Raw genomic sequence first — 16,313 nt, forward strand, 5'->3', positions numbered from 1 at the left:
CATGCTCTGTCACGTGACATCTGCCTCATAAGTTTCAATATTGTAAGATCATCATTCCTCAGATCTCGTCTCAACAACGTTTTTTCTATAATCTGGGGACGATCTTGTGCCTGGTTACCGCGGTATTTCATAAGGATTGAAAAAGACCATAGAAATCAGGTCACACACAGGAGAAGGTTCTGTTAGGAAGTTGTGAAAATAGAGCGGAGCATCGTAACCCTTGAGAGCGGTTGGAAACTCTGGTCTCTAACCGGTAGAAATTCCTACTACATTTGGTCAACGCATCAGGAGACGAAGAAACTTCCGTTTGATTAAATTACCGCTGATGATGATGGTGATGATGATGATGACGATGATGATTATGATGATGATGATGACCTGTTACGTGCTATAACTTGGCTCACAAGGTTGTTGTTGGGAGCAGATGCTTTATGATGGTGTGAAATGATAGCCTCTTAAGTTTTGCTCTTAATGAGAGGATTCCAGTGTCCATCTCTCTCTCTCTCTCTCTCTCTCTCTCTCTCTCTCTCTCTCTCTCTCTCTCTCTCTCTCTCTTACACACACACACACATACAAAGGTCTCTATATCACTGCACAGCGGTACTGAGACAGTATCCCTGCCCCTCAGCGTTTCTCTGGGTTAAAATTAGTGTGTGGTTCGGCCAGCGTAATGGCGACGGGAGAACCAAAACTTGACAGGGTCTCGTAAAAGCAGAATTTTGGTCGTAAACCGAGAATACTTACCGTAAGGCTTATGAATATATGTTGGAATTTATGAATATATCTCGTAAATTATGAAAATATGTTGTAAATCACGAAGCTGTGCAGCATGATATGACAGTCTTATTGTAAATTGTGTGTGTCACATATACAATTGTTCTATAAGGTGTTGTGTTGTGTATACAACTCTTTGATACATACGATTGTGTCGTACATACATGTGGTGTTGTACATAGCGTTGTGTCGACGTTACAAATTTTCTTAACATATTTTTGGCGATATTCTTTGACTATGTAATGGAGCTTGGGCTCTGTTTTTTAACTACGAAATTCATGAGTTTAGATTCGGCAAATCTCAGCTCCCTGGCACATCTCAGCTCCCATGGTGATTTTTAGCTTTCACGAATAATTTCAGTCGCCCTCACAGTTCGCAGTATCTACTGGCTCCCAGAAACACTCAGCAACTCCAGCAACACTCAACATCTCTAACAACATTTAGCATCCCCAAAAAGCTCATTTTCTTCAGCAATAATCAGCATCGCCAACGACGCTCAACCTTCCCCAGGAACGCAAGCCATACTCTTATAAAGAACCCTCATCTCCCCCTAGCATCCTTCATTGTCCCTCAGCAGCTCTCAGCCTGAGCGTACCTATTGATCCTCGGCATCACTTTAGTTTTCAGCTTCCCAGGAAGACTCCTAGATCTACACCTTTAGGCAGCCGTGTGCTCTCTCCCCGGAAGTTTGATTCGCTAAGAATTCGTCATTCCCACAATATCTGCAAGGTTTTCCTTGCAGTAAGTGTCTCACTCAGCAACATTCAGCTCGCGCAACGTTCACTGGCTCTCAACAACAGTCTTGAACTTCCCCCAGCAACATCCACCAAGTAACATTCCCTTTCATTCCCAAACTTCTTTAAACATCCTCGGTCCCTAACACCATTCGTCAACATTATATCCCTAACAACCCCTGCATTATTTAGCCTCTCCACCAACACTTTACAACTCGCCGATGATAACAAACAAATCACCCCAGCAACCTGCAGGTTCCTCCAGCATTCTCAGAGAGCCTCAGTACCACTGGCAAATTCGAGTTTCCCCACCATCTTGACATCCTTATGGCACTCCCTTGCTTCCCTCTAGACCCTTCAGCAACTCCATGGAACTCCTGGAATGGCCTCCCAGTTCAGTCAGTAGGATGGTCCATTACATTCGACTACGGTTTCAGTGACGGGTTTCACTCGACATTGTCAACATCAAGATGTCATTCAAACAATTTTTCGCTTCGTGATTCTTGTCTGATTAAGAGGAGGTTGCTCTAAGATGATTGGTTTGAGACTTGTTTCTTACTATAGGCAAGCTGTTTGAATATGAATGCCCTCAAGTTTTGTTTTGTTTTTCCTGTACAAATTATGATTTTTCGTTTGAGATAGATGCTATGGAAGCGTTTCTTGACGCGTTTTCTTGACAGTTATCTATATGTTAGTATGTTTGATGAGTGTTTTGGAAGTAATTATTCTCTTCTCATACATGATGTCTCAGAAATCTACGTGAAACGTTATAGTTTGATAATGAGAGACATTCTTAAAACATTTTTAGTTGGAATATTTCGCAACGTGAGTTCACTGTACAGTGTGATAGTCCATCTTGAACACACTGGGTTGAGGATGTGTGTGAGGGAGACCTCGAACGCTGTGGGTACCTGATCTATCCCATGGAATCTGAAATGCAGAAAATGTGATATACTGGGAGGTACATTGAGAGAGAGAGAGAGAGAGAGAGAGAGAGAGAGAGAGAGAGAGAGAGAGAGAGAGAGAGAGAGAGAGAGAGTATAACATTTATTCTCAGACTATCTTTGGATGAATGTTTCCCAGCTGATTGTTTCACAGTTGTTTTGAAACCACAGTCGTGAAAGTCGCTATTCTCAGGTAGTTCCTGTCTTGTTTTGAGCCACTTGTCCTTCCTGGAGGAACAGTTTCTTATCTAAATCTTGAAAGTTATTTTGAGACAAGTTGTCAGGAAGTGGGTCTCCAGCCCAGTTGTTCCAGAGTTGCTCCCACACACCTGGCTGCCAAGTTTTTATGGCCTAGTTTAGGGCTGTTTCGAGGAAAAAACTAAGAGAAGTGCTCCTTGCCCGACACTCTGAGAATTGTTTTGAGACTTAAGTTAGAAAAGATAATTGTAAACTATAATTTACTGTATGTTAAGGAAAGCATTCTGTTAAGTCACACTTTACTGACCAGTCGTTTACACTAATTTGTCTGAGCACCAACGACCTTCGTCTGATTTTTTCGCCTTCGTGAATTATTGGTTCAGAAAAACAACCATTGAACTGGTTTTTTGTTGACGTTCTGTGAATCCTCACGGGCACTTTCAGATTGCTTTCTTCACTCACGATGTACGGTCGCGTTGTGATGACTGAAATGATGATTGGGGAGTGAGTCGTTGTGTGGGGATGAGTGTCTAGTGGCAGTAGGGCGAATGCGTGCTGGTGAGAATGGGATAATGTAACGGAAAGTGTGTTTGTGTGTGTGTATGTGTGTGTGTGTGTGTCTGTCTGTCTGTCTGTCTGTCTCTCTGTGTCAGTGTGTGTGTGTCTGTCTGTGTATGTGCAAGTGGGAAATTTACTTTGATGAGGTAATCTCAAAGTTAGCTCTTGTTGTGTGAGTTTTGTAAATGATCCAGAATTCATCTCTATCAGAGGCTTGCATATCTACATATCTTGGGTTAATTGATGACGCATACTAATACATTCGTCTTCCATGAGTCAGTTTCCTTTTGGGTCGACTTCTATATCAGTGTTCTGGAGAGAAAATATTTGTTTGGCCTTTACATTATCACCTAAAACTCATACAATGCTTGTGCTTGTAGATTCTTGTTAGAAAAATTGCAACGGTGTTTGATTTCTTGATGCCACAGGTTTGCACCTATACTGTTATGGGAGGCAGCACCACATTTCAGTCTGGATTACATATTTATTACGAAAAGAAAATATTCTTCGTTCTTATAATAACATCTTCCAAGAGGAAGCCATGCTTTTCAAAATGTAACATACGTCCTTTTCCAGAGGACACGTCTTTGTTCCACCATTGTGAGCGTTCCAGGAAACCACTGAATATGTCAGAGCTCTGGCTAGAGTTATAAGCCTTCCAGGAAAAGGGAATATAGTTGTTTCCTTCTCACTAGAGGAAGTAGTTTATATATGCCTGTCAATATTGTATGGCTGCTGAAGGTGACTTGTACTAGAAACAGAAGCTTTTGATGATGGAACTCGTTGGGAATAAGTTAACAACGAGGAACTTATATGGATATGAAATTGTTAACATCGTATTGATGTGAGAACTGTGAAATGTGTGTGCTTGTGTGTGTGTGTGTGTGTGTGTGTGTGTGTGTGTGTGTGTGTGTGTGTGTGTGTGTGTGTGTGTGTGTGTGTGATGGTGTGTATGTGTGTCAGTATGTCGGTCTGTTTTTGTAAAATATTGAAGCAGTAGGATCAAGTATCAAATAATCCTACGTCTTCCCTCGCCTTTGTAACGCTTCTGCCACAGTAAACTAACTCTACTGGAATGTGTTGAGAAATGCAGAGCAACGCACAAATAGAGGGAACTCCCTAAATGGTGGCAGGTGTCACTAGGGTGAATTATGTTACCTGAGGAAAAGAAGGAGAGAAAGCGATTCAGGAACTGAAAGGCATAAAAATCGTCATAATTCCAAAGGACATAAATACCAAGACACCAGATGAGCTTCCTCACAATCAAGAACTACCAAGTGACTAAAGGCAAAAGAAAAGACCCATAAAACCCTCCTAAAACATCAGCTTCCATGTAAGATCCTTGGAGCAAATTGCTGTGTGCCTGGACGAGTGAAAGTGGTGAGGTTGACAGCGTAACATCAGGGCTCCCGGGCGATGTCGACAAGAAAGTTGGGTCATAAGAACGAGATAAGAGATAAGAAAACTCCCTACGGCGCAAGATCCTCTCTCTGCCGGACGAACCAAGAATCTGAAATTACTTCACGAGTTGCCTTGGTCGCTATCAACAGTACCGGATGAATCTGATTTTTTTTTAATGACATCACGAGAGACAGAGAGAGAGAGAGTTTTCTTGCTGTGATATTCCTAAAGTAAGTTCGTTTTATGTTTTGCATGTTCCTTCCGCTTGTCTTTCTAAGTTCTCTTTTTCTCCTCCATCAACTTTCTTAAAGCTTCGTTCCATTTTGCTCTACTTCTCTTTGTTTCACCTATGCAGCCCTCAGTATTCACCTCTTTCATACTTGATTCTAAACCATCGGCAATAACATGCTAGACTACATGATCTGACAAATAACTTACTAGAGACAAGTTATGAAATCCTGGACTCGACAAACAAGCTCCCAGACAACAGGTGTGAGTTATCGAGCACACTGGAGAGAAACTTAAGCTGGCCGCTTACGAAACATTTCGTGAAGGGCGGAAGTCTTAATGATTACAGCTTCGGGCAGGTACATACTGGTACTGAACCTTGCCGAGGCTGTCATCTCGAATGACGCCGAGGACTGTGATATATCTGGAGTGTGGCGAGGATGAAGTCTTACTAGGAGCGTAAGAAGTGACAAGAGGCTGGAGACGTAGTGAATTTCCATAATGTCAACTTTTCGTCCGTTGATAACGACGTGTTTGGCAGTGTCCCAGACCTGCAGGGTATCTGATATGAATAGGGTTGATTCTGTAGCTGTGAGATTCGTTGTTAATGGTGGTGTTTGAAATGAATTATTAAGAACTTCCAATCGAAACTGTCCCTTAGAGGACGTCGCTTGGAAGAGTAAGGAAACAAAGAAAGGTCATCCATTACCCTTTGGCACCCGGCAGGTTCAAGACTAGAAGCAGAAGATGGTTCCTTAAAAGAGTACAGCCTACCAGTGCTGAGAAGAAAAGTCTGTTATCAACGGGAAGGGTCCTCCTTCTGCTCGGGTGACGTGGTCGGCTAAGTGGATGTACCCTGCTCAAGACTATGACCATAAGAGTTGCAAAGGTCTTTACGGACCTTCGTGGTAAATTGAAGCCTCCTCAGTGCCGATGAAGCTGCTCACAGAGTGTTGACCTAGAGTATAGTTAGAGCGGAGTTGTCGCAAATCTCGAGACTTGTGCAGGCAGCAGGAAAGCGCTGGAGTTTGGCGAGAATCCCAATTGTTACACAGAATGCGTGTGGTTGCATTCTATGGGCTCATGGTTTAAATTCGCCTACAAGTGAAAACTGCAGAAAGAAAAACTGGAAATACTAAGTGGTCCTATGGGATTCAAAATACATCTTAAGGTTTATCATTAAGACTTAGGAAGAGCTTGATAATTCCAGATTTTAAAAGTGGAGTTAAATAGCAAGAAAGGAAATATGCTTAGTCCCTTTGTTGAAAATCTATGCCATATGGAGATATAGTTTCTACCTTGGATATCTTTCATTTCTCCAAATGTGATTTCCATAATCGACCATTAAGTTTTTGGGGCTGTCTCAGTATAGCTTTTACCCTATCATTTTGTTTGTACGTTAAGGATTGGCAATACTTATTTTTTACTTGATCCACTAGTACCTCTATATCAACGCATTGATGGCGGACATCAGTGTGATCTGTGTACATTGTAGTATAATCACAGACCTTTATATATATCAATTTATGTATTCCTACATATCCACAAAGTTGGCAGACCTCAGTATAACTTATTAATCTTTTTGTTTCCAGTGACAAAGCTGGTGGGGAGCGGACCTGTAGAGTTCGTCAAGTCGCAGTACGTTACCGAGGTCGAGGAGAACACCACACCACACCTCCTGCTTCAGCTGACTGCCCACGTGCAGGCGCAAGGTGGGTCATGCTGCTGCTGTGTTCCTACTCCTCCTATTCTCTCTGCTGCTACTTGCACCACTACTCAACACTCTCTCTCTCTCTCTCTCTCTCTCTCTCTCTCTCTCTCTCTCTCTCTCTCTCTCTCTCTCTCTCCTGCTTTGATCATGTCACTCTGGCTATTCTTAACTGCAAAACTTTCTCAGTAGATCACATTGCTCCTTCGTCCTCCTCATCCTTGGTCTTGTAAACACAGTCCTTTTCTCACTGGGTCATTGAAGAGGTCTTAGTCCTCTCCGTATATAGTTCAAAGTCTCATTCAGTGGTCGTACCTCCAATACATTTTACGTACTAATATGACTGTATTTCAAGAATCTCATAACTTGCAGACGAGTCTAACAAGAAATTTTTTTCTATGTTAGATGAGACGGCTGGCCAGCTAAACACTAATCTGTTCTTAACGCTCCCTCGCTGACGCGGGAATAGCGAATATATATATATATATATATATATATATATATATATATATATATATATATATATATATATTTTTTTTTTTTTTTTCAAACTATTCGCCATTTCCCGCGTTAGCTAGGTAGCGTTAAGAACAGAGAACTGGGCCACTGAGGGAATATCCTCACCTGGCCCCCTTCTCTGTTCCTTCTTTTGGAAAATTAAAAGAAAAAAATTGAGAGGGGAGGATTTCCAGCCCCCCGCTCCCTCCCCTTTTAGTCGCCTTCTACGACACGCAGGGAATACGTGGGAAGTATTCTTTCTCCCCTATCCCCAGGGATAACATATATATATATATATATATATATATATATATATATATATATATATACATGTATATACACACACACACACATATATATATATATATATATATATATATATATATATATATATATATATATATATATATATATATATATATCAACAATACAGTCACCCCCTTTTTTAATAAATTCCACTGCAATACCATCCAAACCTGCTGCCTTGCCGGCTTTCATCTTCCGAAAAGCTTTCACTACCTCTTCTCTGTTTACCAAATCATTTTCCCTAACCCTCTCACTTTGCACACCACCTCGACCAAAACACCCTATATCTGCCACTCTATCATCAAACACATTCAACAAACCTTCAAAATACTCACTCCATCTCCTTCTCACATCACCACTACTTGTTATCACCTCCCCATTTGCGCCCTTCACTGAAGTTCCCATTTGCTCCCTTGTCTTACGCACTTTATTTACCTCCTTCCAGAACATCTTTTTATTCTCCCTAAAATTTAATGATACTCTCTCACCCCAACTCTCATTTGCCCTTTTTTTCACCTCTTGCACCTTTCTCTTGACCTCCTGTCTCTTTCTTTTATACATCTCCCACTCAATTGCATTTTTTCCCTGCAAAAATCGTCCAAATGCCTCTCTCTTCTCTTTCACTAATACTCTTACTTCTTCATCCCACCACTCACTACCCTTTCTAATCAACCCACCTCCCACTCTTCTCATGCCACAAGCATCTTTTGCGCAATCCATCACTGATTCCCTAAATACATCCCATTCCTCCCCCACTCCCCTTGCTTCCATTGTTCTCACCTTTTTCCATTCTGTACTCAGTCTCTCCTGGTACTTCCTCACACAGGTCTCCTTCTCAAGCTCACTTACTCTCACCACCCTCTTCACCCCAACATTCACTGGTTGGTAAGGTTATTTAATGTATGTATGACTCATGGTGAGGTGCCTGAGGATTGGCAGAATGCGTGCATAGTGCCATTGTACAAAGGCAAAGGGGATAAGAGTGAGTGCTCAAATTACAGAGGTATAAGTTTGTTGAGTATTCCTGGTAAATTATATGGGAGGGTATTGATTGAGAGGGTGAAGGCATGTACAGAGCATCAGATTGGGGAAGAGCAGTGTGGTTTCAGAAGTGGTAGAGGATGTGTGGATCAGGTGTTTGCTTTGAAGAATGTATGTGAGAAATACTTAGAAAAGCAAATGGATTTGTATGTAGCATTTATGGATCTGGAGAAGGCATATGATAGAGTTGATAGAGATGCTCTGTGGAAGGTATTAAGAATATATGGTGTGGGAGGAAAGTTGTTAGAAGCAGTGAAAAGTTTTTATCGAGGATGTAAGGCATGTGTACGTGTAGGAAGAGAGGAAAGGGATTGGTTCTCAGTGAATGTAGGTTTGCGGCAGGGGTGTGTGATGTCTCCATGGTTGTTTAATTTGTTTATGGATGGGGTTGTTAGGGAGGTAAATGCAAGAGTTTTGGAAAGAGGGGCAAGTATGAAGTCTGTTGGGGATGAGAGAGCTTGGGAAGTGAGTCAGTTGTTGTTCGCTGATGATACAGCGCTGGTGGCTGATTCATGTGAGAAACTGCAGAAGCTGGTGACTGAGTTTGGTAAAGTGTGTGGAAGAAGAAAGTTAAGAGTAAATGTGAATAAGAGCAAGGTTATTAGGTACAGTAGGGTTGAGGGTCAAGTCAATTGGGAGGTGAGTTTGAATGGAGAAAAACTGGAGGAAGTGAAGTGTTTTAGATATCTGGGAGTGGATCTGGCAGCGGATGGAACCATGGAAGCGGAAGTGGATCATAGGGTGGGGGAGGGGGCGAAAATTCTGGGGGCCTTGAAGAATGTGTGGAAGTCGAGAACATTATCTCGGAAAGCAAAAATGGGTATGTTTGAAGGAATAGTGGTTCCAACAATGTTGTATGGTTGCGAGGCGTGGGCTATGGATAGAGTTGTGCGCAGGAGGATGGATGTGCTGGAAATGAGATGTTTGAGGACAATGTGTGGTGTGAGGTGGTTTGATCGAGTGAGTAACGTAAGGGTAAGAGAGATGTGTGGAAATAAAAAGAGCGTGGTTGAGAGAGCAGAAGAGGGTGTTTTGAAGTGGTTTGGGCACATGGAGAGAATGAGTGAGGAAAGATTGACCAAGAGGATATATGTGTCAGAGGTGGAGGGAACGAGGAGAAGAGGGAGACCAAATTGGAGGTGGAAAGATGGAGTGAAAAAGATTTTGTGTGATCGGGGCCTGAACATGCAGGAGGGTGAAAGGAGGGCAAGGAATAGAGTGAATTGGAGCGATGTGGTATACCGGGGTTGACGTGCTGTCAGTGGATTGAATCAAGGCATGTGAAGCGTCTGGGGAAAACCATGGAAAGCTGTGTAGGTATGTATATTTGCGTGTGTGGACGTATGTATATACATGTGTATGGGGGGGGGGGGGTTGGGCCATTTCTTTCGTCTGTTTCCTTGCGCTACCTCGCAAACGCGGGAGACAGCGACAAAGTATAAAAAAAAAAAAAAAAAAAAAAAAAATATATATATATATATATATATATATATATATATATATATATATATATATATATATATGTGCGTGTGTGTGTGTGTAAATATGAATATATTTATTTTTTCATACATATTTGCCATTTCTCATGTAAGTTAGGTAGTACTAAGAACAGGGGACTGAGCCTTAGAGGGAATATCCTCACTTGGCACCCTTCTCTGTTTCTTCTTTTGCAAAATTAAAAATTACATGCACAGAAAACCTTTAATTTAACAAACCCCAATATAATGGATTTCGGATTTAATGGACTGGGCAAATAATAACACATTAGTAAATAATAATTTGGAAAATAAAAAAATTCAAGAGTCTCAAAAGCCACACCACGAACATTTCATATTACACTTGTTTTCTTGGTAGCATGGGGGTATACTTTTTTTGTTTTGGTCTCATGCTGCCACAATTCAGTTAACTGGGATTCTGTCTTATAGTACTGTAAATATCACATTATGTTTGCTGCTGTTAATGTTAAGAAACTTCATGAAGTACTTGATATTAATAAAGATGCCAATTTCCATGGTTACATATCAACAGAGAAGCATAACTTAATCTTGGTGAACGTTGGAAGAGAACAGAAATACAAGGAAAACCAGATTACATTAGATTCATATACTGTGCTGAGAATTACAGGAACAATAATATAAGTTTAGAGCTGGTGAAAGACACTTTTTTTGTCTCCATTTCTGGATGCTGCTCTATGGACAGTGAGAACATACCCACAGAAAGGATATATATATATATATATATAGGGAGGTAAATGCAAGAGTCTTGGAAAGAGGGGCAAGTATGAAGTCTGTTGGGGATGAGAGAGCTTGGGAAGTGAGTCAGTTGTTGTTCGCTGATGATACAGCGCTGGTGGCGGATTCATGTGAGAAACTGCAGAAGCTGGTGACGGAGTTTGGTAAAGTGTGTGGAAGAAGAAAGTTAAGAGTAAATGTGAATAAGAGCAAGGTTATTAGGTACAGTAGGGTTGAGGGTCAAGTCAATTGGGAGGTGAGTTTGAATGGTGAAAAACTGGAGGAAGTGAAGTGTTTTAGATATCTGGGAGTGGATCTGTCAGCGGATGGAACCATGGAAGCGGAAGTGGATCATAGGGTGGGGGAGGGGGCGAAAATTTTGGGAGCCTTGAAAAATGTGTGGAAGTCGAGAACATTATCCCGGAAAGCAAAAATGGGTATGTTTGAAGGAATAGTAGTTCCAACAATGTTGTATGGTTGCGAGGCGTGGGCTATGGATAGAGTTGTGCGCAGGAGGATGGATGTGCTGGAAATGAGATGTTTGAGGACAATGTGTGGTGTGAGGTGGTTTGATCGAGTAAGTAACGTAAGGGTAAGAGAGATGTGTGGAAATAAAAAGAGCGTGGTTGAGAGAGCAGAAGAGGGTGTTTTAAAATGGTTTGGGCACATGGAGAGAATGAGTGAGGAAAGATTGACCAAGAGGATATATGTGTCGGAGGTGGAGGGAACGAGGAGAAGAGGGAGACCAAATTGGAGGTGGAAAGATGGAGTGAAAAAGATTTTGTGTGATCGGGGCCTGAACATGCAGGAGGGTGAAAGGAGGGCAAGGAATAGAGTGAATTGGAGCGATGTGGTATACAGGGGTTGACGTGCTGTCAGTGGATTGAATCAAGGCATGTGAAGCGTCCGGGGTAAACCATGGAAAGCTGTGTAGGTATGTATATTTGTGTGTGTGGACGTGTGTATGTACATGTGTATGGGGGGGGTTGGGCCATTTCTTTCGTCTGTTTCCTTGCGCTACCTCGCAAACGCGGGAGACAGCGACAAAGTATAAAAAAAAAAAAAAAAAAAAAAAAAATATATATATATATATATATATATATATATATATATATATATATATATATACTCTAGCCTGAGTCATGTACCCATTTTGTCGACCAAGCCCAAGGGGTGGATGAACAACTGGGTTGACTGTAGACCGACTGTCGCTTCCAGGGTTCGAACTTACGCGCTCGACCCAGGGCGGCCCGTGTGTGTTTCGTGATTAAGAACACTTACTGCTACACCAACAACAGATTTCGCCATTCTGTAAGTCTCTGTGATGAAACACCTCATTTACAACACGTTGAGGAAGGAGGGTCCTTATGAGTTTATGATTAAGGAGGGAACTATTGTTACATTCCCAGAAACCTAAAGAAATTTGTTTGTCTTAACGTTGCTTAAAGAGGTTTATAGGTTTGGCTAACACACTGGTTTATTGCACAAGGTATGAACTGCCATGAGAATTCATTGTCTCCCTTACATACAAAGGTTATGACAGTCTGGAGCCTCAGTGTAAGCTTGACTTGTATTGACATCCTTGATCACCATAGCACTCTCCCAACCAGTGTGATGTCGTCCAGACTTCAGCTATGTCTAACGAAGCTCAAGTTATTAACTTCTTTTCTTACTCATAATTCAGTACTAATCAATCATGGCCATGTAACAGACATAATAGTGACTCTAATCAAATCTAAACATACTAATGTTTTATGTGCAGCCACTTGCATGTTTACCTTTGTATCTACAAATCTTTGTGTTTCACTGTATGTATGCATGTGCTTTTGTGAGTTGTGTTGTATTTTTCTACGTTTGTTGCTTGTATGTGTGATTGCAGTTGTGAATATTCTGTGTGTTAAAAGAAGAGTTTTACATCATGTATATAGGCTACCCTAATCTGATATAGACTAGCACATACACACCTCAGCCTACGCTAGGAACCCATTCATCCACCTGTCCAAAATGATAGGAAGAACAGCTGGGTTGGCTGTGAGCCGGCTGCCGTACCCGGAACTCATTCGTCTCTTTTAATTGATAGGTTATAACTCAGACCAGTACACACAGACTTGTATTTTGGTTAATGTGTTTGCGTTTATGTACCTTTGAGGGTTTTAGTGTATGAATTTTGTATTCGTGTAAGTGTTTTGATGATGGGAATGCAATGTTGTCTTACCAACATTTCATCTATATCACAAACAGCTAGTCCAAGTAACAGGGATACGGGCAAACATGGGCGATCTCCTAAACCCAAGATGAGGTTCACTTCCCTTCCACTCCATTAATCTAGGGTGCCTCAGTCAGGGAAGGAGGAGGAGGAGGAGGGAAGGGGAAGAAGGAGGAGAGGAAGGGGATGGGGAGGAAGAGGATAGACGGAAAGGCTAGACAAGATAAGAACACTTTCTCTCAGTGTGGTATTCGGCGATGTGAGAGTTTCATCACCGCCAGACGCTACCCATCAGGCATGTATGTATCTTTGATCACAGTTTCTTGGGAGCATCGTAGCCTAACTCAACTCCATCAGTTCCTACCAATCAGGCAACATGTTCCCCACTGATAAGGCCTTCCTGGGACCGTCACGGCCTGGAAGGCATGTATTCATGAAATCCTCACTTTTTTACTCTGGAAGTTCCTGGAAATTTTGGTATTCAGTGTTTCAGTTGACGTTTGCATGGCAGATGGTTACCATGTATGTATGTATGTGTGTGTGTGTGTGTGTGTGTGTGTGTGTGTGTGTGTGTGTGTGTGTGTGTGGGAAGGGGAGGAGAGGGGAGGGGAAGAGAGATGTGGGATCTCAGGTGAGCCCACAATCATGAAGTATCTTGCCACATATTAAACAGTCCTTCACAGGGAAAGCCTGAGTTCAGTACTGATTCAGCCTCTTCGGTGAGTTCCTCGGGGACACATTTTATATAGAACCGTCACAGCCAGAAGATTAATCATCTGACTACGAGAGTAAGTAAGCTGTGCTTATTATGAAATGAAAAAGAAAAGGACTACATTGCAGAAGATTAGTAGGGGATAACTACATTCAGCAGCGAAATCCTGTTGTAGCGAGAATTAAATGGCTACACTCATATATATATGTATATATATATATATATATATATATATATATATATATATATATATATATATATATATATATATATATATATATATATATGTATGTATATATAAGTCCGTATCATTGAACACACACACACACACACACACACACACACACACACACACACACACACACACACACACACACACACACACATACACACGCACATTCAAACATGGAGAAAACTGACCGGAAATAAAGACAGTTACAGGAAACTGGAGTGGAGAGTTCGCGTCCATTTCTTTGCTTTCTTATGTTTTAGAAATACTTCTCTGAAATTATGCTGTTGTTGATAAGTTTGGATGTTGTTCCCATTTCCAAGCATACTTTTACAGCAGATAACCCAAGTATCTAAAGAGCTTCATTTCCTCCATGTTATCCCTATTGTGATTCACACTCAAACCAACCTGCATCGTCCTTCTGCTAAACTTCATCAGCTCACTTATATTCATATTAATCCTTAACTTCTTCCCTTCATAGACTCTCTCAGAGTCAGGCATCAACTTCTGGAGTTTCTCACTCGAGTCTTCCACTAAGGCTGTGTCATCTGCAGACAGCAGCAGCCTCGCCTTCCAGGCACCCCACCCCCCTATACAGAGTACTTACCCCATTTTCCAAGAGCCTCGCGTTTTTATATGCAACGTGAGTGCAACTCATTGTATATGTATAGTGATGCATCTTGAGGACAAGGTGGCGATGGCTTCCACATACTTTATGTGTGAACTCTTGATATACGAAGGACATTTGGAGGCAATTCTGCATCCATTTGAGGCTGGTGACCCTGACGAAATTTCTGGTCTTCATGTTCTTGTGCAGGTGCGGAATATCTTTGCGTTTGTTTGGTAAGCCGAGCACCCTTTTTTTTTCCAACTTTACAGGGTTAGGTTAGGTTAGGTCTGGGGGGATGACTTCTGCTGGTTTGGTTGATCAAGCAAGACTTTCTGATCTGAGAGGTAAGGTCAGCCCTGCTTGTCTGAAGGGTGTTATCTTCGACTGATGTGTTCGAGAGATGGCGTTGTCCTCACCAGTAAGTCAGCCGGAGGGGCCAGATTCAGGTATCCTTGTTTGTGTATCAATAGTGGTCACCAGAGGGAGGGAGGGAGGGAGGGGGGGGAGACACAAACAAAAGACTTAGTCAGGGAAAAGCTTCGTGCAAAAGGTGGTGTATTATATCCTTTGTTGTCATTTCTTTGTGGACTAGTTTTTCATCCTGTGTTTACTTTAAGCCTTTGTTGTTCAGTGTATGAACTGGGGAGAAGGAAGAAGGGAAGGCGGAGGAATAGGTTAGGGTGGTAACCTTGGTTCTAACCGTCATGTTGCACATTCCGTATATAATGATAAAATAACTAATAATTTGTCGTAATCTTTCTTTGTCTTAAAGATTTCAGCTTTTACAAATATATCTGAAAAAAACCTTCGGTTCGTTCTTGTAAATATAATAATGGCTTTGAAAAGTAGTACAGATAAAAGAAAATGTCATATCTTATGATGTTATATTAGTAGAGTTCTTGTACGCTATGGCGTCATCAGAGTACTGGTTAGCTGACACTGAACTCCCATGAAAGGTGTCTGATGTCTCATGATCAGGTGGAACACACCCACTTCAACCCACTAGAAAATCTGACGTACTGCCGTCCCTCTAGAACTCGCGTGACAAACCAACCGCCTCTCTGCATTGCTTACATTTTTCCTTCAGGTTAACGAGACTGTTTCACTTCTTCAGCTTCATCCGAGAAAAGATCAAGACAAATAGAAAAAGAAACAGAAAGACAGACAGACATGCTGAGAGAGAGAGAGAGAGAGAGAGAGAGAGAGAGAGAGAGAGAGAGAGAGAGAGAGAGAGAGAGAGAGAGAGAGAGAGAGAGACTGAGAGACAGAGAGACAGACTGAGAGACAGTCATACATACTGAAAGACAGACATACTGAGAGACAGAGGTGAAAATTTTGTTAGACTTGGATGGAGGGTTAAATGCTGACTTGATGAGTTGATTAAACGTAATCAACTACAGATTATTTAATTTGCCAGCAACTGTTGTTGATCTTCGACAAAGGAAAGCCCGCAAACGTCCCTTATATGAGATTTTCATTTACTTTATCCTACTACAAATTAATCACAATTTTGTGTATAGAATACGTTGTGTTTATGAAATTTATCAAATACGATTGATGGTAATGTGACAACACTTATTTGTTGTTGTCGCTGAGAGAACTGCTCATACATAGGTTTAGAGTCAAGTATTGCATGATCCTAACCAACCTAAGCTTAACATGATATCAACCAAGCCAAGCTATGCATGACCCTAACAAAGCTAAGCCCATCGAGGGTTAAACTTGGTCACTCCCCAGATATTGTAGGTCCCTTCTCGCCTCTCTACATGACCCAACCTTGATCATGTACAACCTGTTGCCACGAATATTTCCTGAGAATTAAACGAAAGCTTGGCGTTTCTCTTTGTTTTTGTAGGTCTATTTAATCTCCACTATACCATTGTGTTTATCTTATTGTAGAGGGCGACTATAGGGGGTGGGAGCGGGGGGCTGGAA

The 16,313-nt window shown here is 41.6% G+C and overlaps 1 protein-coding gene across 2 annotated transcripts in view; it reads left to right on the top strand.

Moving 5' to 3' along the window:
- Positions 1-16,313, top strand: part of LOC139757749 (putative neural-cadherin 2) — a 104,037-nt gene that overhangs the window by 39,007 nt on the left and 48,717 nt on the right. For both annotated transcript variants that reach the window (XM_071678503.1, XM_071678504.1), the window contains exon 3: positions 6,430-6,549. In XM_071678503.1, coding sequence (XP_071534604.1) covers positions 6,430-6,549 — 120 coding nt within the window. The remainder of the gene's footprint in view (positions 1-6,429; positions 6,550-16,313) is intronic.

The sequence above is a fragment of the Panulirus ornatus genome, chromosome 28 (assembly GCF_036320965.1).
Source record: "Panulirus ornatus isolate Po-2019 chromosome 28, ASM3632096v1, whole genome shotgun sequence".
Classification (NCBI taxonomy): Eukaryota; Metazoa; Arthropoda; class Malacostraca; order Decapoda; family Palinuridae; genus Panulirus; species Panulirus ornatus.